At 44.4% G+C, this 25,935-nt stretch overlaps 1 protein-coding gene across 1 annotated transcript in view; it reads left to right on the top strand.

The window, feature by feature from the left end:
• Positions 1-25,935, top strand: part of LOC110976017 (C-type mannose receptor 2-like) — a 54,572-nt gene that overhangs the window by 15,523 nt on the left and 13,114 nt on the right. The window contains exons 10-36 of the mRNA XM_022228935.2: positions 34-225; positions 1,265-1,285; positions 1,972-2,156; positions 2,533-2,594; positions 3,254-3,366; positions 5,471-5,743; positions 7,326-7,489; positions 8,535-8,640; positions 9,041-9,168; positions 11,051-11,182; positions 11,739-11,904; positions 12,138-12,407; positions 12,706-12,876; positions 13,670-13,717; positions 14,011-14,157; positions 15,291-15,445; positions 16,556-16,667; positions 17,518-17,792; positions 18,520-18,691; positions 19,211-19,334; positions 19,753-19,904; positions 20,467-20,658; positions 21,387-21,407; positions 22,193-22,371; positions 23,505-23,566; positions 24,132-24,244; positions 25,120-25,392. Coding sequence (XP_022084627.2) covers positions 34-225; positions 1,265-1,285; positions 1,972-2,156; positions 2,533-2,594; positions 3,254-3,366; positions 5,471-5,743; positions 7,326-7,489; positions 8,535-8,640; positions 9,041-9,168; positions 11,051-11,182; positions 11,739-11,904; positions 12,138-12,407; positions 12,706-12,876; positions 13,670-13,717; positions 14,011-14,157; positions 15,291-15,445; positions 16,556-16,667; positions 17,518-17,792; positions 18,520-18,691; positions 19,211-19,334; positions 19,753-19,904; positions 20,467-20,658; positions 21,387-21,407; positions 22,193-22,371; positions 23,505-23,566; positions 24,132-24,244; positions 25,120-25,392 — 4,008 coding nt within the window. The remainder of the gene's footprint in view (positions 1-33; positions 226-1,264; positions 1,286-1,971; positions 2,157-2,532; positions 2,595-3,253; positions 3,367-5,470; positions 5,744-7,325; positions 7,490-8,534; positions 8,641-9,040; positions 9,169-11,050; positions 11,183-11,738; positions 11,905-12,137; positions 12,408-12,705; positions 12,877-13,669; positions 13,718-14,010; positions 14,158-15,290; positions 15,446-16,555; positions 16,668-17,517; positions 17,793-18,519; positions 18,692-19,210; positions 19,335-19,752; positions 19,905-20,466; positions 20,659-21,386; positions 21,408-22,192; positions 22,372-23,504; positions 23,567-24,131; positions 24,245-25,119; positions 25,393-25,935) is intronic.

The raw sequence follows: 25,935 nt of genomic DNA, 5'->3' as shown, positions 1-25,935 counted from the left end.
GCATTTCTCCTTGTTTTTTTTTCATTTTCTCAGGTACGTTTGGCTGGTTGGATGGCAGTGAGTTTAATTACGCCTTCTGGAGTAGAGGAGAGCCTGATGGCTACCCAACGGACCTGCTCTTGGAAAGCTGTGGTACCATGCACATCACGACCGCCGGCGCTGGAGCCTGGAGCGATGAAATCTGCCAGTTCAGTGCACTGTACTCCGTTTGCAAGATGCCGAAACGTGAGTTTATTGCGCGTGTGAAATTGTTGCTGTACTGCTGGCCAGTCAGGGTCGATTGGTACACTTCACAGAACATAAACAGGTTGTAATCAGCAACTGTTTGTGTATCAGCCCTGAGCCGTAGCACGCCCCCACCGGCAATGAAAGACAGCTTGGTACAAAGTTTTCCAACCAGGTTCCTGCCCGCGCTCGGCACACGTGCAAAGACCATACACTCCAGAATAAATTTGTTGCGCACACTCGGCGTGCTCCATGTTAAACGTGCATTGTGTGGGCCTGGTCAAGTCCGCATGATGTCCACACAGATTGTGTGTATCCCGTGGGCCTAATTTGTATTCGGGTCCACAAAAAAGATGGCCGTGTTTGCTCGCTCACGGAAGTGTTCTTTAATACAGAAAGAAATGCCACATGCTTGTCTCAATTGTTGGAACCAAAATGGTGGATTATCCGTAAGCACACAATCACTCCATTCCATACTGCACACGTAATGAACAGCCATTTTGGTTCCTAAGCCTGAAGTTAGAGTTCCTCTCTGTATACAGCTCTGCCTCACAAGCCCTTTCAGAACACTTACAATCACGAATCCTAAAACACAATGATGTCAGTCTTCCCTCAGACTTGAACTTCCCGACATGTATCTGCCTCGAGCAGAGGCCCTCATCAGTTGAAAAGAGCCATGTTGATGGGGAGGGTGATTATTTTGTTGGTAGCATTGTGACCGTAATGCATGTATTTCATAGTCGTTCTTGAACCAACAAAGTTCAGTTCCGACCAAAGGAGCCTCTGTTGCTAGGAAAATTGCGCCCTCTCTTGGTCCAGCTATAGACTCCTAGCCTGGACTCAGTGGATCTTGGCCCACCCACTGCTATAGCTAGGACTTGTGAACAAAGCTTGATGCTGCTATTTCGTAGGTGTTTGAACAGCAATTGTAAAAATGATAGAAAATGTTAATGGATATTTATTACTTGTGCATATCCACCCATGCATTGTTCAAAGTACTACATTATAACTAATGTGCCTTATTTTTTTCCTGTTTCAGAGCAAAATTACACGGAGAGAAGTAAGTCAGCCCTATATTTTTATTACATTTATAGAAGTTGTGTAAGTCTAATTTCAAATGATAAATCTACCATTTGTTTATTTAAGGCTATGTTACATGTTTGGTTTGGTTCTGTCTTAAGACTATTAGTTAGCATTTTTAGTTCTTTCTATCAATTCCTTAGATTTCATTTCTTGAGCAAGATCTTCCACAAGTTGGCATATATCTCATGATATGCTGCATCAGTCAGTTTGGGGAGTTTTCCAAATCTTCGCCGCGGCCGCTCCCCCTGGCCAATACCCAGGTGTACCATGATGTACAGTAAATTTATTACCATAAGCTGTGTATATGTACAACAGTTGAGTTCAAATTAGACCCGTGGTGTTTTTCCACGGACGCTTAGTTTGTGTGTGTACAAACCAAATGGGGGGGGTGATTTTGGCATATGTACACACCTACTGGCAGTGACTTTGGGCACCTGTGTTGGATCTGCGACGTAAATCAGTTAAAGAGGATAACAAGAAAGAGACTATAGACAGTTTGCATGGCTGCCATCTTGCAGACCAGTGCTTTTGTTCCACAGGGTATGCACAAAGGAGGTTTATCTGTGGAACAAAAGAAAACTGCCCTGCAAGATGGCTACCATGCAAACCCTCACTGGGGCTTGAATTTGGGAACCTAATATTGTGCTCCTTTGTTGGACGCAGTATGTGGCGACTTTTTTAATAGCGACGAAATCCAAATTGGAGACTACTGCTACTTGCCAAGCACGGTGACCGGATTCACCACATCTACTGGGACCTGGAGAGAGGCAGAGAATGCTTGTCGAGCTAAGGGGGGCAACCTGGTATCGATTCATAACCCAGAAGAGCAGGCCTTGGTCCGAATATTGGTAAGGGTCCTCCAACCATTGAAATATGGATTTTAAAGGTTTTTATTTTTTGTTTTCTAAATACTGCAGTGGTTTTTAAAAGTGGCTTCTGCTTTTGCCCTATCTGAATCTCTTGGCTTTTTGAAGGTCTGAATCAGTGGGTTGGTTCAGGCCTTACTGATTATCATTACATTGGGACAGTGTGGAGTGAACCTCTTGGTCCCAGTTAGGCACTGAGCGGAAGAATAAATTCTGTCACATACAGACGTGTCCTTTTCATTTCAACAAAACTTTTTTTTTAATAAAAGAAAATGGATTGCATTCTGCATGTCACCGTGAGTGTGTGACTTCATCTGGACCTTTGGGTCGTCTCATCCTCTTTTGTTTCGTTTGGCAGTCTTATGGCTTTGCCCGGAGTTACTGGATCGGTCTGCGGAAATTCGGCAACAGCAATTTTGGGTGAGTCCCACATGTGTCTCTAATTTGTGAAATCATGAGAACAAGATATCAACAGAAGAACTAACCACGTACAGCAGCAGTGATTAGAACGACACAAACAGCAGCAAGACCTGAAATAGCACCTCTTTTAAACAGGTGGACAGGGCTTTTAAATAGAGGTCCATTTTTTTTCGTGTCCCTGTCACATCTGACATGACTTCGTAAGTTCAGAACACATTTTCTAATTTCCAAGAGTGATGAATTAATGCAAATTACCCGCCAAACAAATGGTAATGGCTTGAAATCAATTCCGGTGATATTTCCATGTCAAGTAAAAAACACAGGCCAGATGTAACAGGGACACAAAAATGTCACTCTTTTGGACCCCTAATTTCTGGAATCACCCTTAATAAGTCAACAATCCCTTACCCCGACCCCAAAGTGTCCCATTCACTTGCAATCCCTGTTTGCCTTGAGAAAAAGTGTCTTCTTTTGGCCGAGCCTTTCATCCATTGTCGTTGGCCTGTATTTTCTTGTCTGGTTTGATGGTTTGTGTTTGTTTTTGCCCACCTCGTAAGGGGAGGGGGGCTTACACACAGACAAGACTCAGCACAGCGTCTCTCATACCAGAGCTTTTCATTGTACGGGGCATTTTTTTTTTGTTTCCTGTTCTGTTCAAGATGGAGCGATCAAACAGATTTTGACATCAACGATTATTCGGAATTCCCCAACGATCAGCTTCCAGACAACCTTGCCGATGAGGAGGAATGTGTGGAACTGCTGATCTGGCAAAGTAAGGCGCCCGACAATACCCCTTCTAGCCCTCTGTGAGCACAACAAGGCCACTCCTGTTGCTCAGACTTTGCTGTTGAAATGATCGTGGGTGTGACAAAACGATAAACTGTGTAACAGGTCAAAAAAATAGTACTCCGCCGCTGTACTGTATTTCTTGTTTTGGAGGACTTGATCAGGGGTACGTGTTACAGCTCTTTTTGAGGGAGCAACATGTCACGGTCTCATACATGTTGTTTTTGTTTGGTTGGCTCTTAAAAGGTATGCATCATCTCTTTTCAAAACATGGGGTTGCAGTTGGACATAACTCATCTTCAATTATGCCACACCCTTTCCTTTTTCAAGATGCTGAAAGCTTCCTGACCCCCTTTTCACACAATGCCAAGAAAAACTCGCAATGCTTGAGAAATTTTCTCATGCTTGAGAAATCTTACAAAAATGTCATTGTGTGAAAGGGCGCTGATGCTTCAGAGTCACCGGCATTCCTGGTGAATCCTTGAGATATTTTGGAGGAGGTCTGGACCTACATGTATGGACAAAACCTGCTGCTGGCGGAGATTTCTCAAGGCACCCTCGAGAAATGATCTTGTGAAAGGAAAATCAGTTTATTGTACAACTTTCCTTGTGATAGCCTACTCAATGCGCATGCGTGAAGACACCACACATACACAGGACGACCTTTGTGACAGCAGCGCGCACGCCCTTCCATATCCAGCTAAATTTTTAGCCCGCAGACCGTACCTTGCTGTATAGCCGACAACGCCATAATTCTGTTGCTTTATTTGCTTCATTGTGTGAATTTTATTCAACACCAGCGCTGAAGACAACAGGTGCAATCCCAACAGGAAATACGGCGTCAAACATTTGGAAGATGTGCGCTATCGCCACTTTCAGCTGCACGTGTATTTGTCGTAGTCTTCGCTGGGTGCCTTCCACTAAAGTGGTAGACTTCGTGCGATCGCATAAACATTTTGTGATCCCCACAGGTTATACAAATTTACAATAACAGGTGCCTCAATCTGGACCGGTCATAGAGATGTGCCTATAAATCACGTATTTGGGGTTTGTGGTTCCCACCTCTGGGGTCTTCATTCACAAAAACCTCCTACCTGTTGGCGTGTTGTAGAGAGGCAGGTGGCTTTATAGAGCTGATGAGTGCACAGTTGTACTACTGATTTATGGATGTTTTCAAGGAAGGGCTAACAAAAATCTCCACATGTGTAGACCCAGTAAAATTGAAAAGAAAACTGAACTCGTGGCCATAATCTTGAATTTGCAGTGAAAAAACGGGAGGCCAACCTCTTCCCGAGAGTCACCATCAAACAGCGATACTTCTGTCCGATTTTGAACTGTTTTTATCGGTGCATATTTAGTGTGGTGCAGCCATCTGGCGGTGGAGCCTCGGGGAGCATCGCACTGTTATTTGCAGCACTTACATAAATAAAATGCAGGGTCTACCATCGACCCGCAGAATAAGTGCTCGCGTTTCGAGGAATGCCAGCAAAATGTTGCGCTGTACCGTGTGAGCGGACTGAAAAGGTAATAGTGACGTAAACAATCCCCGCTTAGATATTTTTGTCTCAAGCCTTGCAAGTTTTTTTTGCATCGTGTGAAAAAGGCTGAAGTGTAAGGAAGGAAAGAGGTAACCTTACAGGACAGTCTAAAAGGTAGCCTTATAAAAGGGAAAGTGCATGCGTGGCTGGCTTTAGTGACAACATTTGTTTGCGTACAGGGATGCTGATTGTGAAGACGATTCTGAAACATTACATTTTTGCGCATATCTTCACGGTAGCATTTGTACTCGTATTTAACAATGCAGTTTCCCTCATTTTGACTTTCATGCGTATTGAGTTACCTGGTATCCTCCAAAACGCATTCCAGTTTTCATTAATGTCCTTCAGCTGACCAGCTGGCACTTCTTACATGTACATCAAACGGGAATCGAAGCACTTTGAATCATCTGAATTGACTCGGAGGGACCTCTATGCAGCGGGGTTTTGTCATGAGACATCCCTCTCAGCCCGCTGCCAAACCTTTAAGAATTATTTGTCCAGATCTCGGATCAGTGGCGCTCAGATTTGTTGTTCGTTTTTTTTCCCTTGCAGATGGAGAATGGGGAACAAGTGCCTGTGGGAACTCGCTGAACTTTGTCTGCAAGCGCAAAGAAACAGAGGGCAGTCCAAAACCCCTCCTTCCCGATTATCCTACAACTGGCAACTGCCCCGACAATTACTTCAAATTGGGAAACATGTGCTACAGCGTGAAAGGCACGACGGCGAGTGAGCGCAAGGGCTGGATCGCGGCCAGAGACGACTGTAGATCGGGTAAAGCAGCCAGGGGTTGGACTCTTGCCACGGTCAGCCACCCTGGACAACAAGGTAGGGATACCTTACCAGCAATGAATGGACTAGAGCGACCTGCCAACTGTCAGTCTGATTACAGTGTGCTTGATCAGCTGCTCAAGTCTGGTGAATGGACTTACAAATGTGGCCGCTGATCCCTGCGACACGTGTGGAGCCGATCTGCTTTGCCGTGCAACGGTTATATGAGACAATTGAAGCCAATTGCCACCACTTTTATGTTTGATGTTGCAAAGTACCATAGCTCAAGATCCTTGCGGTCTCCCACTGTCAGTGGCACACCCAGGATCTGCCAAAGGAGGGTGGAAGCTGTGACTGAAATTTCCCCTCCCCCGAATGATAATCAAGCTCCTCCCTCCCCCCGCATTGCATGACAAGGGATTGGGATGTATGGTTATATCAGAACCAGTAATGTTAAATGTAGGTTTGTTGTATCAAAATTTATTGGGGGGGAGTACCTTAGCCCTCAAATTGGTGAACCACTGCCGTGTATGTGCTGTTACGTGGAATCTGACCCTGCCACAGACCAATGGGTTTTGGACAAAGTAGTCGATTTTGGCAAGATCCACACCTATTTACCACAGATTGACGGGCCCTCGCTGTTGACTGCGGTCAGCACGTATCCACAGTTCACTTCCGAGAACGTTACTATACTGGTGATACAATGCGTCATTTGGAGTCAGGCCTATTAACAGTGTAAAATTTCAATTGTCGACAGGAGTTTTCCTGATCCTCAGCTTCCAGATTCTAACAGACCCACCCTCCCTCCCCCTTGGGCTTTGGACGAGACTTGAATTGGCAGCAAGGCTTTCGAATTCTTCTCTGGAGCCTTTGCAGCTTTCACAGAAATTTTCAGCACACCTAATATGCATGTGCATTCGGCTGTGGTATTCATTTTTCATGTCAGGCCTCCAGGAGTTTTTCCAGTAATATCTCGTTGATCATTTTGACACCAATTTCATGAAAATTGCAGGTATGTTCACACAAAACACATATACCCCACTTTCTTTGAGCCCTGTTGGGCGAAAGTGCTAACTTTTCCCATATTCTGTGCACAATGCATGCTGGCCAGCCAACGTGGGCAAAGTAATACCGCCACAATATCCCATGTTGGATTAGATCAAAACTGCACAGATGTGCTCATAGTAAGCGTTTCCAAAGATGGAGCATTGGACAGTCCAGATCCGGGGGGGGGCATCCACTCCCTCCACAGGGCTGTGAGATGGTGCGAAAAAGCTTGGTTCTTTCTTCGGATTGGGAAAGAAGATGAGAAAAGAGCGAATTTGCTAAAGAAGTGTCAAAAGAAAGGCAGCCAAAGGTTTGGGCTGTATCTTGTTAAGGGTTGAACAGGAGGAAATTTATTTCAGTTCAGAGGATTCACTGTATAGGTATACAGTGTAAGTCTCTAGCTGTTTGATTTCAGTCCCAGGTTTTTAGGCATCTGCCAGGAAAGGTATTTTATTTGTAATCAAATTCTAGATTGCAAATGGGCGCCGAACCAGTAGGTGAGCACAATTTTCCTGGACACCCTTCAATTTCAGGCCACAGTGTTTGTCCCTTTCTTGATCTGTTCATTTATTTCTGTTCTTGGTTCCATTAGCACTAATGACAGCCATCATCAAGGCATTTGAGGGTGTGGACATGTGGATTGGCTTGAACGGCATCGGTATCCACAACCAGTATCACTGGTCTGACGAGTCACCGTTGGAGTACACCGCCTGGATGGAAGGCCAGCCAGACAACGTCTTGCCCATCACTGACCCTGTAAGTTCATGCCTTCTCAAAGACTGCTCCCAAATGACACAGAATGTATCCTCACTCAACAAGCACCGGCGTTTCTTCGTTTTCCTTGTTAGCCTTTTGCCGGGGGCTTGGGATGTCCACCCCTGCCTTGAATTTCGTCATTTCGTGGTCACATGCTATTAACAAAAATCAATATATGAACTACATTGATGAAGTGGTGCGTACTCCTGTGTGACTCTGTCACACTTTGCTGTTCATCTGTGTACAAATCCACGATTGCTACATTTTTTTGTCAGAAGGGGATTTGGGAATGAGTACAGGCGGAGACCAGCCCCGCGTTGAATGGACAATTCATTTTGTTTAACTGAGTCAGGGGAACAAACATTTGTCCCCTCAATGAATTTATCCAACCTGTGTACAATCCCAGAACTATGGTGCCAGTATGTGTGAAGAGTTCACATCAGAATTAAGACCATAAAAACTGGAGTTGGGTCCTGTACCAGCCAATTATCAAATATCAGGTTGCCTAACTATCCAATTTCATTCGTTCCTTGTGAGCATGATTTCAAAGATGGATTGTCTGTCCATTTTAAAACTAATGTACAGCACCAGGCAAGTGATAATATTGATATGGACTTGTAATGCACACTCGTCCTTGAACCTGATCCAGGTGCCATACATCATTATTATCCCCGCTCATTGGACCATCACAGTTCCCTGGGGTGTATGTAGCTCAATGTTACTATTTTGGGTGCCAACAGCTGATCAAACAACAACAAGCATCTCTACCTTCACAGGTACCCATTAATACCCCCGGGTGGAGAGAGGCAAGTGGGAGTAAAGTGACTTGCCCCAGGTCACACGATGTGTAACCAACGGCGGGATTCGAACCCCCGACCCTGTGCTTTTGAGTCACTAACCCCTACCCATAATTCATAGGTGTGGCATGGATTCTGTAATCCTAAAAACCTCAATCTAAATCAAAAAGAGGGATCCGCACTTTTATGCCTGGTATGTCCTTAACAATCTTGACAAAACTGAAGTGTTGAGGCTGTGCTGTTCACAGAATTCTCAAAGCTGCGTGGTGATGATGAACAATCCTTATGATCCAGGTAGATGGAATGACGTCACCTGCAGTGTCCCACGGGCCTATCTCTGCCAGTCTCCATTAGGTAAATGCGAGTTTGTCCGCGTCTTGTTCAAACTGCTTATACTGCAACTCCTTAACCCAACTAAGACCTTGCAGTGGAAGCAGTACCTGTGTATGAAAACACCGTGTCTTACACAGTCAGGTGTGTCTTTAGTTCAGCTTGACCATTCATGACCACACATTCTCCGTCAGGAAAGCCAAAAGTGTGGCAAAGGGAATGACTGAAAAACGGAGCCCATGTCTGTTATTTTCATGGTAAAGTAATCAGCGTAAGCATTTTGGGGCTCTTATAATTCTGGGACGGCCTGTTTAACAAGAGAGCTTGGGTATTGTACTTGTGGTCCCCCCCCCCTCCAGCAAGTTGGGGAAAACAATTTCTTTTGTGCGTTACGCTGTCTTTGTTGCTTGGCATCTGTTTTCAGTCACCCCTGGGGGTACTCCTCCTGACCTGCCAGGCAACAAATGTTCCGACAACAGATACACTCAGTACTTCGCTACCTGTTTCCTGATGGAGAACACGTACCCACGTACGTTTGACGATGCAAGAGCGGTAAGTGAATGACTAGATATCCAGTCCGCGTACAGTGTGCTAGACGGAGGCCTAACCGCATGAAGTCTCGATTAGGTGACACGTCGCACGGCAAACCCAACCAGCATTTTCTTAATAGTTCATCATAGGTGTTTACAGTGAAGTCCATCACATGTTATGTGCACTTTCGGACCACTTCGTGAGCTATTCCAGTGAACCGTGACAATGAGTGTTATTTTTCACCCTGTTACTTATGACTGGACTCATGAAAGAACTTACAGTGGACTCAATTAAGCCTGGTTTCCATATCAGCGTAAGAAATGCAGAGAGCAACGTAATCGAGATGCAAACTGCAAGGCAGACGTACGGAAACATGTCAGAAGGGAAGTGTTGCCAATATTAACCCAGACATATGCAAACCAGCCCCAGATGGATCGGCAAAGTTGAGTCCGGTTCAAGTTTGCCGACTGTCTGCGTTGAGTGAGTCTTTACAAATGCACGCTGGCATGACAGGCAAACAGCAATGTTCCTCTCGCTTAGTAGCACTCATTTTGTCCATTTTCCCCTTAGAACTAGCGTATGCAGCCCCAATCGTCAACAAAATAGATGACCATGAACAAATTACATCAAACTGATGTATCAGTTTGGCTTCAAGAGGCATTATTACCACCTAAAAAAGGCATTTTCTGCAACAATTTTCCGAGTTTCGGACGCCATTTTGTTTAAGTTTGTGATGGTGGAATGATGCCACACAGCATCTCTTCCGTGTCTGTCTGCATCTTGATGTCTTGCATACCATCACTATGACAATATGGAATCCAGCCTTTATGGCACTGTCCTCAAACTTAGAGTCTATTGAACTCACTGTTACACTGAAGGTCTCTCTTTAACCCTAAAATAATGGTGGGCAGAATCCTGGAGTAAGCCTTCTCCGATTTGGGAGCAATTGTTGATCTTGTTTATCTTAGGTTTTCCACTGATGTGTTGTCATTTTGGACACAAATTTCATGAAAAGCAATCTGCTCAGGCCAAATGTCCATTTCACAAAGACAATTTGACCGAAAAAAACCCCATAAACTACAGATAAGCATGAAGCACCAAACCCATGGTCAGATTGAATTGACAGTTCATAGATTGACTTCATGGATGTTCCCACATGCATGTCAAGCTTCAAACAGATTGGTCTCGGGACAGTCGAGTTCACTGATGAGGAAGGGAGAGGTTGGAATTCAGCCCCCTCTCCTTCTAGAAGCTCGTGCATCTTCCTGCGTGAAAGTAATGAATCAAACGTGGTTGCAGAAGTCACATGTAACAGTGTAATATGCTTAGTTCACAATGGACCTTATTCCTGAGGGAGCCATTTTTGATTTTGTTCACTGCATCAGCTTTAAAAGTTGCTAACTATTGAATGGAATTTTATCAGAGTATATCAGGTAAATGTGAGTTCCAAGCCTTACTTTTTTTTTCAAATCTGGTGTAAAACACTAAAGTGTGTTTCATCACAAATATGAAGTTCTTCATTGTAGTAGTCAGGTATCGAAAGAAAGGAAATTTCACTTTATTCTCTCATTGATACTTTCAAGTTCCAAACATGAAGAGTTGAATTCACTTTTAATTTTGAAATGGTCGACTCGTAAATAAGGTCTGTTGGGAGGGTGCACTCCGTTCCCTCTGGAAAGCTGCTGGCACCTGTCGTGAGCTCACACGTGCCTGCAGTATTAATGTTTACCGCCCTCTCTCTTTTCTAGTGAGGGAGTGTCATGCTCATACTTGGAAGGTTTGAGAGTCTCTCACTGGCTGGCTTGGGGAACTTGAAGTTCCACAAGTGTTACATGCTTTGGCCTAGACCGGGTTCGCTTTGGTTCCGCCTGACATGGGGAAATTGTTTGTTTGTCTTTGGTAGGATTGCCAGTCAAAGGGCGGGAACTTACTGTCACTGAGCGACCAATATGAGATGGCGTTGCTTGTATCCGCTCTCTACGGGACGTATCCCAACTCTCCCTTAGAGGCTTGGATTGGTTTGCAAAGCACTACAGTGAGTACTCATTAACAGGTTACCAGTGATTACCACTGTGGCACGGCACATCGTTACTGGGGACTGGGTGCCAAAACCCTTTGATCCACATTTTTTTCGATGTGCAGTGCCTCTGCGCATATTCACGGAAGTGCAAAACTGCACGGAAAAAAATCCAGTGCTTCCATGTGCCTCTGCTGTGCATCATGTTTTGTCATAAAATATACTGCACTCCAGGGCTAAAACCCCTTGAACGTTTTTTGTAGGACTTATCCCGTTACTCATTCACCAGTGAGGTACATAAGGAATGATAAACCAACATGTTGAGCCATGATCGTGAAAAAGAAAAAAAAACCTGAATAGCATAGTTTTGAATGAAATTTCCTCGTAAACCAACCTATGTTTCTGAATATCTGACCAGGACATCCTGCTTGCTTTATATTTGGGCACAGCCCGTGTTGCAGAAAAAAACAATTGTGCCACCAAAGGCCCCCCTTTGAGTTGGAATCGGTCACCATATCTCCCGCAATTTTGAGTCACATTCTGTTGGCCGTGCCTTCTCTCTTTGTTTTCCTAGCAAACCGGAACATATGAATGGATTGACGATTTCCCACTGGAGTTCACCAGGTGGGGCCCCAATGAACCTAACAATAATAATGGACGTTGCGTTGTCCTGACTCCAGATGGCTACATGGCTGTCCGCGCTTGCTCCGACACTCGAAACTACTTCTGTGAATATCCGTGTAAGTTGTAATCCTGGGAATAAAAGATGTCTGGAATTACTTTAAATCAGACTTCAAGTCAATAAATAATGAATGTTTAGGAGTATTCTGTGGTGACATACTGCACGTTCTATTCCTCGAGGAGAAGCCAAGTGAAATGGAAAAATCCAATCTGTCCCAAAATGAGCCTGATGAATCATGTGTCGCTAAGCTTGTGTGAGCAGAGTTTGCTGGATTTTTCTCCAATTGTGCAGCTACTCCACCCGAAAAGCCGCAGCCGCAACGAGGGACATGTCCCGGTGACTACGTTGAACTCCCCGGGACGGACTCATGCATCCTCTTCAAGACGCAGAACCTTATCGTGCATGACGATGGAGACTACATCTGCACGACGCAGCACGACGGCGGAAGGCTGCCAAGCATACACAGCATTGCGGAGGACAACTTCATCGCCGAAGAGGCCAAGAAGGTCTTTCTCGGCACCAACGTCTATGTTTGGCTGGGGATGAGGCGCTCCAATGAAGGTGGGCGGGGATTGTGATCACTGCGGGGTGATGGGTCTGGTGGGGCTGTGGACGGAAATATATTTTAGGAAATATTCACATTTACTTTTCAAAAGAATATATGGTCATCAGTCTAGAACACTAGATAGTGAAACAATGACCTTCTGAATACCGGCATAGAAATGAATAGATGAAGTCTTAAGTGGTTGACAGCCATACCAATTTTTGATTGTCCTTTAATCAAGCAAACAAGAAAGTTCATATGTGTACGTACAGATACATATTTACCCTGTTTTACATTTCCCTTTTTGGGGGTCAGGTTTCAATACCTGGATTGACAGAAGCCTCATGGACTTTGTAAACTGGAAGACACAGGAACCAACTGATGATCGATTTCCAGATAACAACTGCGTTCGAATGGATGTGAACGGCGGGTGGGAAGATGTTGGTTGTAGCCAGAGGTCCAATTACATCTGCCAGCTTCCCAAAAGTATGTGAGGTTCAGTGGTTTACACTTCACCTTTGAATGTGTCTGGTGTATGATACATTTCGGTTGGTAGACTCTGCCTAAAAGAGAAACTGGGTGGTTATAGTTACTTGATAAAGAGCGCCCCATCTTCATTTGTTTGTGTTAGTCTCCTCACTGACGTGTACGTCAGGTACGCGCACGGGTTATTACATCGTGCAAACTGATTGGTCATTCAAATTTACTTATAACTTTTAATGTAAATTGACTCGGCATTTCCAGTGTTCTTATCCAAATGCCACTCACATGCAGTATCTTAATTCCTTTGAGGGGAACTCTTGTCTTTATATCTCAGTGCCGAGAATTTTTAGCATTGGAACGTTTGATGACACCGATCTGCACGACATCCGTCGCCGAGCTGGATAATTCTCTTCGTGAAAAAGTCAAACACTGAAGTGATTTGAATAGTGCCACATTGAAGCCTAAGAGCTTGCAGGCTGACCTACATAGCTCTAGCTGATGATGCTCTTCCCTGGAGAGTTGTCATCTTCTGTGAGGGATACCTGTTTATCACTTCCCTTGATAGATGGTGCACAGGTTTTGCAAATTCTGACAAGTGCATCTGAGCAGAGATAATGGGAGGAATCACCAATGTAAGGCTGGAAAGCTCCGGTATGAGACCGCAGGGATACTCATCGTATCCCACTGGAAGCTAGTTTCAGTCTTAGTGTCATTGGTTCTACAGTCACCTGCACAATTATCCCCGGAGTTTCAGCAGCTTTTAGATGACTGTGTTCTCCAACTCTCTCTTTTCCAGAACCTGCTTTGCCCACACCACCCCCCACTCGGGATGTCATCAAATCAGGTTAGTTCTACTTGTATCAATGCTTTGCTTGCTTTTGTGAATGTTATGTTCAAGGTTTATATTTTGTGAACCTTTGGCCTAATGTAGTTTGCAGAAAATGCCGTCCAAACTCTGTCATGTTTGGAAGCCATTATTCACTCTGCATTTTGAAGAAATGTTGCCTTAGCACCAAACCATTGTCATTTGCCAAAGGACTCGTTTGACAGTTTTCACATTTTTTGTCCTCACTCTGTTTGGAGGAGAGTAGATGAGCCTTTTGTATTTTCTTTCTCATCTTGTTATCTCCCGTGTAGAATGCCCCGACAATTTTTACCGCTTTGGAGACACGTGTTTGACGCTGATCTCGTCAGACGAAAAACCTTGGACCGATGCAAATGATGCGTGCGAAAGCTTGAACTCAAAGGCATCCCTTGCCATCATCAAGGATTACCGTACACATGGTAAGTCCCCCGCAGAAGTGCTTTTTGGAGCAGCCTTTGTAATGTTTGAAAACGCGACTCCTTGTAGTGTGGAAATATTTGGACTTACCAAGATGTCAGGAAAAAATTTACCTGCTCTGCGCTCCAGCTAGGAAAAAATGGCCATGAAATCTGTCAGTTGTAGAGTAGTGAAGCAGTCTGATTATCATTGATTGTTGATCAGAGGAGCCTCAAACATCCGAAACAGTGTCAGTGATTGAAGCCAGCTAAAAAGATACAGACTTTATAAACTGTGCTGGCAGTTTTGAGCCGAGACCTGTTGATTTTTGATGGATTTGCGTGTGAGCTAGCCGTACTTTGTCAGGTGACCTCATCAGCTGACACAACAAAAAGCATTATCTGAGAATGTGTCCGAAACGGGGTTCCAGAGCTACGGCTAGGTCTATTGTCACGCATTTCCAATGGAGTGAAGACCTAGACCTAGCTCTAGACAGCAGATTTGGATCCAGCCACTGTCTCCGTCATGTTGGGCAAGCAACCAACACAAACCAGCGCCGCCCCCTGTGTATAGGCCTATAAACAGTCTGCACAGTACAGCATGGATGTGGCAAAAGGCGTTGCTGCAGCAGCAATGCATTGCGCCACACCAGCGCCACCGCCTTAAATGTTGTGTGTGCAAGTTTTCCTTTTCATGTATGTCATCTAGCTTGGCGTGGCCAACACTGGCGGCCAATACTAGTGGTACGCCCACTTTTTCAATGGGGGAGGGTGATTGCCCTCCTACGTCTTGCAGATCTTTGGGGTCAGTGGGGCATATCGGATCGGCCTATTAATGGCTGAAGCTTGATGGTCTAACAAATGGTCCCCCCCTTCCCAGTTTGAAAATCGATTCTGTCGCCAGTTGTGGACAGTTAAGTCTATGGTAATGTATCTGCCTATCCAAATCCGGAGGTCATGTGGGCGTCATCTTCAGCATTAATGAGGCTTGTGCCGTATACCACACTTGTAAGAGGGTCCAACCCCAAATCATCATGTCTGGTCATGAGTGGGGAACAGAAAACCTAAGAATACAGGAAAACCTCTCCTAGTTTGCATAACGATGCCAGTGCTTGGTAGCAATGACTGAACTTATTGTGCATTGTTTATCCTTACAGCCCAGATCGTTGCACTGATGAGAGGCTACGTAGGTCAGGACGTTTACATCGGGCTTAAAGCCACTCCCTCATTCCCATTGTACGTTTGGCCTGACGACACCACTCCTACTTTCACAAGATGGGGTGTCGGCCAGCCGGATGGCTACCCACTGCTGGTAACGTACATGAAGCAAGGAGTTGATTTAAAGATGACCCTGTGTCCATTAAATACCGAATGTTTGCACTAAGAGCATTAGCTTTTATGTTAAGCACGTGATTTTTGGGATGGGATTTGAGCTCGTCTCCTGTTTTTAAAGTATGGAAAACTTTTTCAGGAAAATGTCAAGTTTTGAAGAAGAAGAAATATCAGTCTGGAAAATTCAACGGTTCATTTTAGGGAAAACAAAATAAAACAAGAACAAATGCCCAAAGAAAAACTGTGTACCTCCTATCCCGTTTACCTAACATTGTCAATTGTACATTCACAAATGAAAACACCAAAGTCATTTTCAGAAGAGATCCGTACTATACCCCAGTGCTGTGCAGGCATGACTTTGTGTTTTTGGCCAGTTTTCCAAATTTCGGGCCCAAAGTGTCCCTCTTTTGGTCTTTGGAATAGCCAAGATTTTGCTTTACCATAGGATCAGTGTTTTAAACTTTCGTTCCCAACATAGTCACTCCAAAACTTGGGTCTTGGTCAGCAGGACGACCAGGATGTTGATTCCCTGAGCTTGGGAACCTGTGATTCCAACACCATGAACACAGGATTGCAGACTCATAGAATTTATACCGTCTCAATAAAGTGATGGTTTGTAGTCTCCAATGTATGCTGCCTCTGCCTCCCCCCAACCATTCCTGAGAGTATTCCTTTTTTTTAATTTTGGTAAAAGTGTCATCTCCATACCTAAACCACCAAACTGTTGACTGACCGGCTGTGTTTGAGGCAGCATACTTTACAGCCTAAAAGCCATCACCTAGCAGGTACGGTTTGGAGGGGGGGGGATAAACTCCCAAGAGTCTGTATTGGGATAATGTATGTGGTGGCAACATCCCGCCGATGAAGATCAGTCAAAATATTCATTTACCAGGTGCTGTGAATGAAAGTTTAAATGAGAATCTTATCAACTACCAATCAACAGAGATGAATAGCTTTCATGCCTATGTTTGTTTTGCTGTTTGAGTTGAGTAAGTTGATACAAATTTATCCAATTTCAATGAGTTTGACGCGGTCCTCCCACGCTGCAGTCATTGCTTTTCTCTTTTATCACCGTCTGGAAACTCCACAGACTAATAGAGACTACTGCGTTGTAATGGATAACTCCAACACAAAGCAGCCTGGGTATTGGTATGACGTGCCCTGCAGTGAACGCCATCGATACATCTGCAGCATGGATCCAGGTGGGTTTCCTGGCTGTCTGCATGTCCACCAAATTCCCTTTGGCGTCTAGGAGCAGTGTTCATTTGCAGCTGAGCCTTTCCGACATAGGGAACCTGGAGACGAGCTGTTTATAGAGAGGGTTGCGACATGAGTGTCTCAATTGTTGGAACCAACATGGTGGATTATGCATCTGCGCCCATTTAAATTAGCACACAGTAGCTACATACTGTACTGCACACGTAATGAGCAGCCATGTTGGTTCCAAGGTCTGAAGCTGGCGTGTCACTCTCGATACAGCTCTAGGAGCTTGGAGTGAGGGAATTGGGAAAACACTTCACTGGCGATTGTCCCGTACCGTTGAGCGCAGTATTCAATAGAGCAGTTAGTGCTGTTCAGTTGGTGTTGGCATCCCTACTGGAAAATGTCCAATTCATTAACCTATTGACGCCAATTCACTTACCCATTGGATCCAGTCCACAGACCAATGTAATCACCAATTCCAAAACCATTCGCTTTTGCTTGGAATCGATTGGGTTCAATTGGTTTGAATAGTAAGTTCGGACCTTTTCTCAGTTGGACCATTTCAAACCAAATGACACCATTTGAGGCAGCCAATTCACAGTCCAATTGTAACCAATCAAAGAGCCAATTGAAACCATTTCAAGACCAATTCAAACCAACTGAGTCTCATTTGAAAAATCCATTTGATGGGGGAAACAAGCTGAATTAAAGCAAAGCAATTGGAACCAGTTGCATCCCATTTGAAACTTCCAATACGGGGGCAGTTCACAATAGTGCACCTCCAAGAGTTTGCCCTTGCAAAGTGAGTTCGCCTTTCTCGAGTTTTGAGTTTCTCTTGCCTTGATGTAGATCCAATTTACGATGGCACTCAGGTGCCACCAGCACGCAGATGCAGGGATGATTTCTATGCAGTTGGTGACTCGGCCTGCTTCGCCATCTTCACCAGCCTACCATCTACGTTCGACGAGGCTGAAGCGGCCTGCAGCGCAATGTCACCCGCCCCAGGGCAAGGCCCTCAGATTAATCTGGCCATGGTGCTGGACGGTTATGAGTCAGCTGTCCTGGACACTATGCTGTATGCCTTGGGACAAAATTATGCTTGGATTGGAATGAAGGCAACGGATGTGAGTGTTTCCCTAAAGCAGACCACTGAAACAACAAAAACCCAGGATGCCAAATTGGCTTTTTTTCTCTGTGCAGAGCAAAACAGTCCCTGCAGACTACATTTAATGTCAATTTGAAGCTGTACTTGGACTTCTCTGAAAATTGCTTTTGCTGGTACAAGTCCACCCATATTCCGCCCAACCCTCTTGAATTTCAACCCGGAGGTTGTTGAGAATGCAGGGTGGAAGTGTGTCAGCATGTTGACTGCCGCGCACAATTTCAAAAGGGCATTCCCATCATTTGCCGTAGGTAAATGGGTATCGTTCAGGTGTCTGTTTAAACATGAGCATTTTACAGATGTCTGTTCTCCAAACTGCCAGCAGCGTATTTGAAGTGATTTTCGGTGATGCCAGTGTATTCAATTTACGTTACAATAACCTTTCATTTCCTAAGAGTACATGTAAACCCGTAGTGGCAGAATTCAGTACAGGTTGGGAAAACTGCAACAGTGTAAATGGCCCCTCGGAATGGCATCTCATCGGATTTGTCTCGTTGTCGGCAGTCAACATGTTGAGAAAACCACCTGTAGATATTAACTTCACTAATGAATTTGAAAGAACTTTTATTACTAACATTGGAATCGAAATTTGATAAAGCTTAATTAAAAACTAAAAAAAAAACCTGTTACATGCCTGTAGGATGATTTCATTTGGGGGTCCTTAATCTCACTTTGTTGTTCGTGTTCAGCGTGAGTATGGTTGGGTGACCGGCTATCCTGTTGTGTACACTAACTGGGGCCTGAATGAACCTAGTGGCCAGGACAACGAAGGGTGCGTCCGTACCCGAATCGATGGGGACAACTGGGATGACACTACGTGCTCGGACACAGCTGCCTACTTCTGCCGCTACGATCAGATAAGTAAGAGTCAGATTATTAAGCTCACAGTATCCAGTGCTGGAGAGTTTAAACACCAGGTGTCTCTTGTATTGGTACATTTGGCTGAGGGTGTACCAGTACATGTATTTTGTGCGTTACCCCCAATTATCTTCAGGCAAACTTGAATTCTCAATTCTGATAGGCCGGTCCATGGCAACAAATAGTGTGATATGTAACTGTATTGCACGGTTCGTATCAACCCCTGCTTAATGCGCTGCTCTAACTCGGTGGGTGAAAAAATTGAGAGTACAAATAAGCTTGTTTCATATTCACTCAAATGGCTGTGACAAATCAGTGGCCTTACGCAGCAACAAAGTGTTTAGTCAACAAATTCAACTAAATTTGATAATTGGTCAGAAGTTTCATCTTTTTTGATTTCCGATCTTTTGCTGACCTGGGCTTCAAGGTTAACAGAACTTTTTTTATCCTGTCCAATATACCACCACTCCAACCAGCCAATTCAAAAGCTCTGCTGTACTTCTTTTTTTGCTCGTCCGTCAGGCATGCCGTTTCCAACTCCCGACCCCGACACTGGGAATCCCTGTCCGAGTGGATGGGAAAGTTTCGAATCCAACTGCTACTATTTCTCTGACATCGTGACTGATTGGGGCGAGGCCAACTTCAGGTGGGGCAACCTCTGACACTTTCATGCATTTCTGATCCATGTAGTTCATAAGTCGTCGTCGGCAACATTACAGACGTGAACTCTTATTGGTTTCCCATTACATGTTCCAAAGAGAGGTTTGCATGTGTACCCATGACCGTACGCATCCTACCAGCTGGAACTGTGAACACCGGTTAACCAAAATGGCAGCCTCTGCAGAAAAATCTTGAATTTAGCTAAGCTTTCTTGGGCCAATGTAAGAATGAATTTGACAGTATCGTAAAGCTTGGGCATTGGGAACATCCAAGATTGTAAGAGGGCTGATTCATCCACCTTTTAGTCTGTGAGGTGATCCTCCCCCCCAAAAAAAGCCTCTCTTAGGATTAAGGGAGACCATTTAAGGTCAAGGTCCTTAGTTCATCAACTTCTCACGACACAGGTGTTTGCGGATGTACGAAGGTGCCACACTAGCAAGCATCACATCAGCTGCCGAGAATGAATTTGTATACAGCAGAGCAAACAACCGGTATCCTGGAGGTGACTTTGTTTGGATTGGACTGACACGCGTTCAGACTGGCAACAATGACTGGAGTGAGTGATAGTGAACTTTAATCAGAAATTGAAAAAAAGAAGGACCCAAAAACTTACCCGTTCTTCAATGTGCTTCCATGCTTGCGCCTGTAATTTTTTTTTCTCCATTTTCCACCATTAGATGATGCAATTTAGACGCTTTCTGAACTGCATAATTACTGAAATATGGAACATCCTGCTATAAATTCTTACAATCATATAGTGTATGTCTGTCTGTCTGGACACCTTGCACATGATGAACTCATTACTTGTGAAAAGCTCAACAGAGTGCAGAGTGGTTAAGTATGTAGCAGGTGTGCACAGATGCTTTCGTTTGCTGTCATTCCTTATTGAGCAAAGGGAAAGATTGAAAAGGCCCCAAACACCATCAAAGGGAAATTTGCAATTACATGTGAAGGAGGCTCAAAGCTTGTATCATGGTTTATGGTTTGATTTTAAATTGTGCTACTTTCATGGCGTGATGATTTATGCGCAGTGCAGGGACGTTCAAGGGCATTTGAAGGATGGAAACGGTCATCGGTTTGACTGGCACATTTCTCAATGTTTTCATGCTTATTCACAGGGTCCTTTGGTTGGATCGACGGAAGTGAGTTTAATTACGCCTTCTGGAGTAGAGGAGAGCCCGATGGCTACCCAGCGGACCTGCTGGTGGAGACTTGCGTCACCATGTCCATCACGACCGCCGGCGCTGGAGCCTGGAGCGATGAAATCTGCCAGTTCAAAGCGCTGTACTCTGTTTGCAAGATGCCAAAACGTGAGTGCACTATGATGACTTTGCCACCAGGACTGACTCCATGACTCACACTAACGGTACCATTGAGTAGTTGCTAGAGTGGACATTCCTTTGTTTAAGTTCAGTTAAGAAAACTCGGTGAAAATACTCATTTTTTCTTGAACTGGGGGAATGATTTTCAGCTGTATTGTTGTAAAATGTTTCCCTGACTGACTTTAGACTGGAGGGATTTGGGTGACAAACCAATTGTACAAGCAGTGCCCTACTAATAACAAGCCCAGCTGCTGATAACAAGCCCAGCTGCTGATGACAAGCCCAGCTGTTGATGACATCAGCTATAGTTTACTTGTGGAAGAAAAATGAACATGAATTTCAAGATACTTTGTTGATTTGTAGAAGGGCTTCTTCTCTTCTGTAAATAAGTACTTTTTTAAGGCCTGGCATGGCAGATGTTGGTTGACGTGAACAACTTTGGCCATTACGTCTGCCTTGATGTATGCACGGCAGATTGACAACTCATCAAACGAGTGGTTCAGACGTTTGCACGAGTGAGCAGGAAGTCTTGGGTTCAAATCTCAACCAAGCCAACTTGTGAATTTTTATCCCCATGACTGTCCAACCACACTGAGAATACAATGTGAATATACTCAGTGTTGTTAGAGCAGAAACCTCGTACAAAATCAGCTTAAACCATTATCCATCAGTCAACTTTATTAATTAAATTGCATTTTATTTGTTTTCTTGTGCAGAGCAAACTTACACAAGCAGGGGTAAGTCAGTGCCGTTTATTTATGAATTTACGTTTGTTTAAGTAGAACTTGTGATACCATCAACTTGTGTCACAGTTTTTTGTAAGTTTGTTTTGCTTTTGTTCCATCTCGTTTGTATTTATCCTGTCTTGTTTACATTTGTAGCCTGCCTAGTACTTTTCTTTGTTTCTAATGAGAGGCAAAATCTTCCACAAATGCAAGGCTGATGATTAAGTTCATATCAGTGATTTCCATGGGGTTCTAAATCTCAGCTCAGTCTCCTGCTTTCAAGTTTTAAATTCCTTCCCCCCCCCTTGAGACCCTTAGGCTCTGAACGGTGACAGTGATGTCCTTGGAGTAAACATCGATGTGTCTTGTGTGAGGCCCAGGATGAAAGAATTTTCATTCCAGCTGCAAATGTTTGGTTGTTGAGATCTAGGGGCACCAGCCGTTCTTTGTATGGTTAGCCCTCATTTTTGTGTGGTTGGATCCATCTGGAACATTCTGGCGATTTCTTTCTCTGCTTGGCCTTTGCATAGGTTACAATTTCAACATATGATTTAAGGGCAGATAGTTGGCCCCAGCCAAGGGCTACTTCTTTATACACATGGCCTTGCAGTGCATAGTTTACAATTTAACATGATCTTGGGGCAGATAGTTGGTATTAGCCGAGGGCGAATCAGTTTACCTTTTTGAGACCAGCACCCACACCAGTCTTGAAAGAAACTTGTGTCATTTTAAAAATAAAAGACAGTTACGCTGGGCCTTAAAATAGCTTCTCTTATTTTTCTTGGCGTTTGAAAAAGAGTGTTCCGGTCAAGACATTGAGATCAAAATTGGAAGTGACTGCTACTTGCCAAGCACTGTTACTGGAATGGCGACGGCAGATGCAACCTGGAGAGAAGCAGAGAACATTTGCCGAGATAAGGGTGGCAACCTGGTATCAATTCATAGCTCAGAAGAGCAGTCCTTGGTCCGAATCTTAGTAAGTGCCAATCTGACTTTTAATCGATGTCTTTCTGCGCTTCATGTTCATTTGTTTGTTTGTTGGGGTGTTTGTTTGTTTGTTTGTTTGTTGGGGTTGTTTGTTGGTGTGTTGGGGGTGTTGGGGTGTTTGTTTGTTTGTTTGTTTGTTTTAGTATGGTCTTGTTTTTTATCTGTGGTGTCTGCCCATTCCTGCGACTGCCAGTAATTTATTCATCAGAGCATTTTTAGTTTTGTTGGGAGTGGGTTTTTAATCCTCGGAAGGGCCGGTCCCACTTGTGTATTGTGGAAGAGAAGGCAATCTCACACGCAGACTTGGCAGGAGAATACTCCAGGAGGAACATTTCGTGGGGACCATGTCAGGCAGTGGCCTACATCCAGATCTGGGGTAGGAGAGGGGCTTTTTGTCTAAAGTGGACTGTCCTTGGTCCTATGCAGAAGAATCCTGACCATCCCCCAGAGAGAGGTGGCAGGACCATAAAATGCTGGCACACTCGAGTCATTAAAAGAAATTGTCGACATTTCTCTGGGTCTTTTTTAGGGGGAAGGGTAGGGGAGGGGACCAGTGATTGGTCAAAAGTACCATCCTCACAAAGGAACTGCAGCACACCTGGCTCTCCAGAGTTACTAGCTTTTGTCGTATTCCCTCCCTTCTTAACGCTGCTGATTTTCCCAACAGTACGTGGAGACCTCAATTGATTCCCCACTGAAGCATTATTAACCACTCACAGATGGTGTTATCTCACAGCAAAAGGGCTCTGTGTACGGTGAATTTTCAAAACGGCAAGACACTACAAACAGATGGTGACCCCGTGCACGCATTTGATCGAGTCGCCGCCACCCAATGGGACATTGTTTGTTCAAACATCTGTCAGTCCAGCACGGAGCTGATATAAGGTCATCACCTGCTTCTACAGACAGACATTGCATACAAGTGTTCACAGGTCCTTCATGATTAAAGCTACCACCGAAAATGGTTGGGGGTTGCTCATGCCCTTGCCACCAGAGGTGGAGTATTTAATTTCTCCTCTGTCTTTCTAAATGGTTCGGGTTCAGTATGATACATAGTGATTTGAGTGTGTGTGGCCAACTTCACCTGGGTGTTTTGGGTCGCTCTTTCTTGTCCCCTTGCAGTCCTTTGGCTTTGCGAGGAGTTACTGGATTGGCTTGCGGAAATACGGCAATGGTGATTTTGGGTGAGTTACACATCTGCATCTATATGCATGCTATAATCACATTAAGAGAACGTCGGTAATAGATTAAGCAACAAGAGCAAAACACCTGCAGCTTCAGCTGTAGACAGTAACAACAGAACAGCATCCGTAGCCGCAGCAGAACAATGCCAATTACAACACCAGCTAACAGCAACAACAAACTAAACATGCTAAAAGGAAAAAAAACAATTTCCATGGCATGAATGATCATAAGCATGCATTTTAATTTTGCATTCCAACTCATGGGTTTACGTGATATTTTATCAGATTCCAACAATACCACCAACCCACCCTATCTCTTGGCTGTCCACAGGGCACCACCTATCCTACATGTATCACTCCCCAATCTCATTATAGCCACTGCTACATCCTCTTTCCATGGCATGCTTGGATAAAGCCGACTAGTTTTGAATTTTCGTTTTTACGGTCGCTTTAGTTGGCTTTGTTGATATGTGCTCTCACTCTAGCAATTCACTCAGCACCTATTCTCAGCATGCCCGTTTCCTAATCACCGACTTTGTACGCTGCAATATTTATCACCATATAGATGGAGCGATGGAACAACATTTGACATCAATCAGTATTCAGAATTCCCTGGCGATCAGCTTCCAGTCAACCTGGCCGATGAGGAAGAATGTGCGGAACTGCTGATCTGGCAAAGTAAGACACCCAACATAATGCCTCTTCAGCACCCATTCCCATCACTCGGACTTTTTGCTGTTAGATCTTGTTTGGTGAAAGGATTGTTAAAGAAAGAAGTCAGTTGGAATGTTAACTACTAAAAAGTCTGTGAACATCTGGCACCCCTCTCTGATAAAGCATTTTCCTAAAGCCTACTTGTACTCCCAAATCGTTGAAATGATCTCTGACAACACCTAAGATTTCATGACACAGACAGTCGCGGAAAAGAGTTCTGGAAGAGACAGTCCAAAAATTGAAACAAATCGATGTCCAAAACTCTGAAGATGACACATCACTTCTTGAAGTTAAACTTGTACTCTGATTCCGTGTATTTCATTCATGGTTGGCCATTTTGTTGATCATTGGGGTTTTATTTCCTAGTCCATGTGGAGACCATCGGCCAAATGCACGACACTGAAAGAAGAGGGGCGTTTTATTTTCTATCATGCCAGTGGGCATGTTTCATTGGTCTACTCTGCACAGACAATTTACTCGACAATTTACTCAACTCAAGTTGAATGTGATTCAAGTTTGTTGAATTTCTGCGTCGGTGATTGTGTAAGTTGCAAGAGTAATCAGTACGGCGTGTGGCTTAATGCATATTTTTTTTGTATGAGATGGTGAGTGACATTCGTTTAAGTCATCTGAATTTACCCCCTGGAGCCCTGATACCCTAGGATTTTTGACCCTCTCTCCTTCACAGCACATCCATTCGAAATTTAGTTGTCCAAGCTAAGACTCCGGTTCAGCTCAGTCTCTCGCCTGAACCCATGGTGATTGATGTAGAAGTTGTTGATTGATTTTTTTGTCCATTCCGGCCTTCCCAATAGGTTTTGATTTCTTGTTGATCGCAGATGGAGAGTGGGGGACGAGCGCCTGCGGAAACAAACTCAAGTACGTCTGCAAGCGCAAGGAATCGGGAAGCAGCCCCAAGGACCCCCTTGCCGATTATCCCACTAGTGGCGGCTGCCCCAACGATTACTTCAAACTGGGAAAAATGTGCTACAGCGTGAAAGGCGCCTCGGACGGGGAGGGCAAGGGCTGGATTGCAGCCAGAGACGATTGTAGATCAGGTCGAACAGAGAGGGGTTGGACTCTTGCCACGGTCAGCCATCCCGGACAGCAAGGTAAGGGGTTACTTTTAGATATCAGATGCACAGTCACAGACTTGCCAACATAAACTTTTGGGGCATGATTACAAATACAAATGGGCATTGCTGGTGGTTTCACATTGTAATCCACTGTGAGTCCCTGTAAGTTCTTTACAAGTTAGGCATCACAAATCTTAAGCCTAGTTGCAAGCCATACAACTGTGACAGTAGTTTTCCTTTGTTATTAGTCGCTGTGCTACTTATGACCGGTCATGTGACTGAAGTAGGCAAAGGAGGCAGGGGGCAATTAGGGCTTTAATTGGTTCCCCTTGCCCCCCCCAAAAAAATAGTGTCGAACTTTTTTTAAAATGAATTGTAGGCAATTGCTTGGTTTATTTCATTTCCCTTCCTTCCCAAAACGTGTAAAGAGCCCCCAAAATGTAGTCTCAACCCTCAGACAGGTCATAGGACGTGACAAAATTTCCCAATTTTTTGCCTTCCCCCCCGAAAAAAAAACAAGAGTTCCTATCCAAAGAGTTTGCAACGCATTGGCCAATCACAACACGTGAAATTTGTCGA

The sequence above is a fragment of the Acanthaster planci genome, linkage group LG08 (assembly GCF_054643075.1).
Source record: "Acanthaster planci isolate LZ-2023a linkage group LG08, COTS_SCS, whole genome shotgun sequence".
NCBI classification, from domain to species: domain Eukaryota; kingdom Metazoa; phylum Echinodermata; class Asteroidea; order Valvatida; family Acanthasteridae; genus Acanthaster; species Acanthaster planci.
Note: the sequence above shows the minus strand (reverse complement) of the source record. Positions and strands in the feature narration are given on the sequence as shown.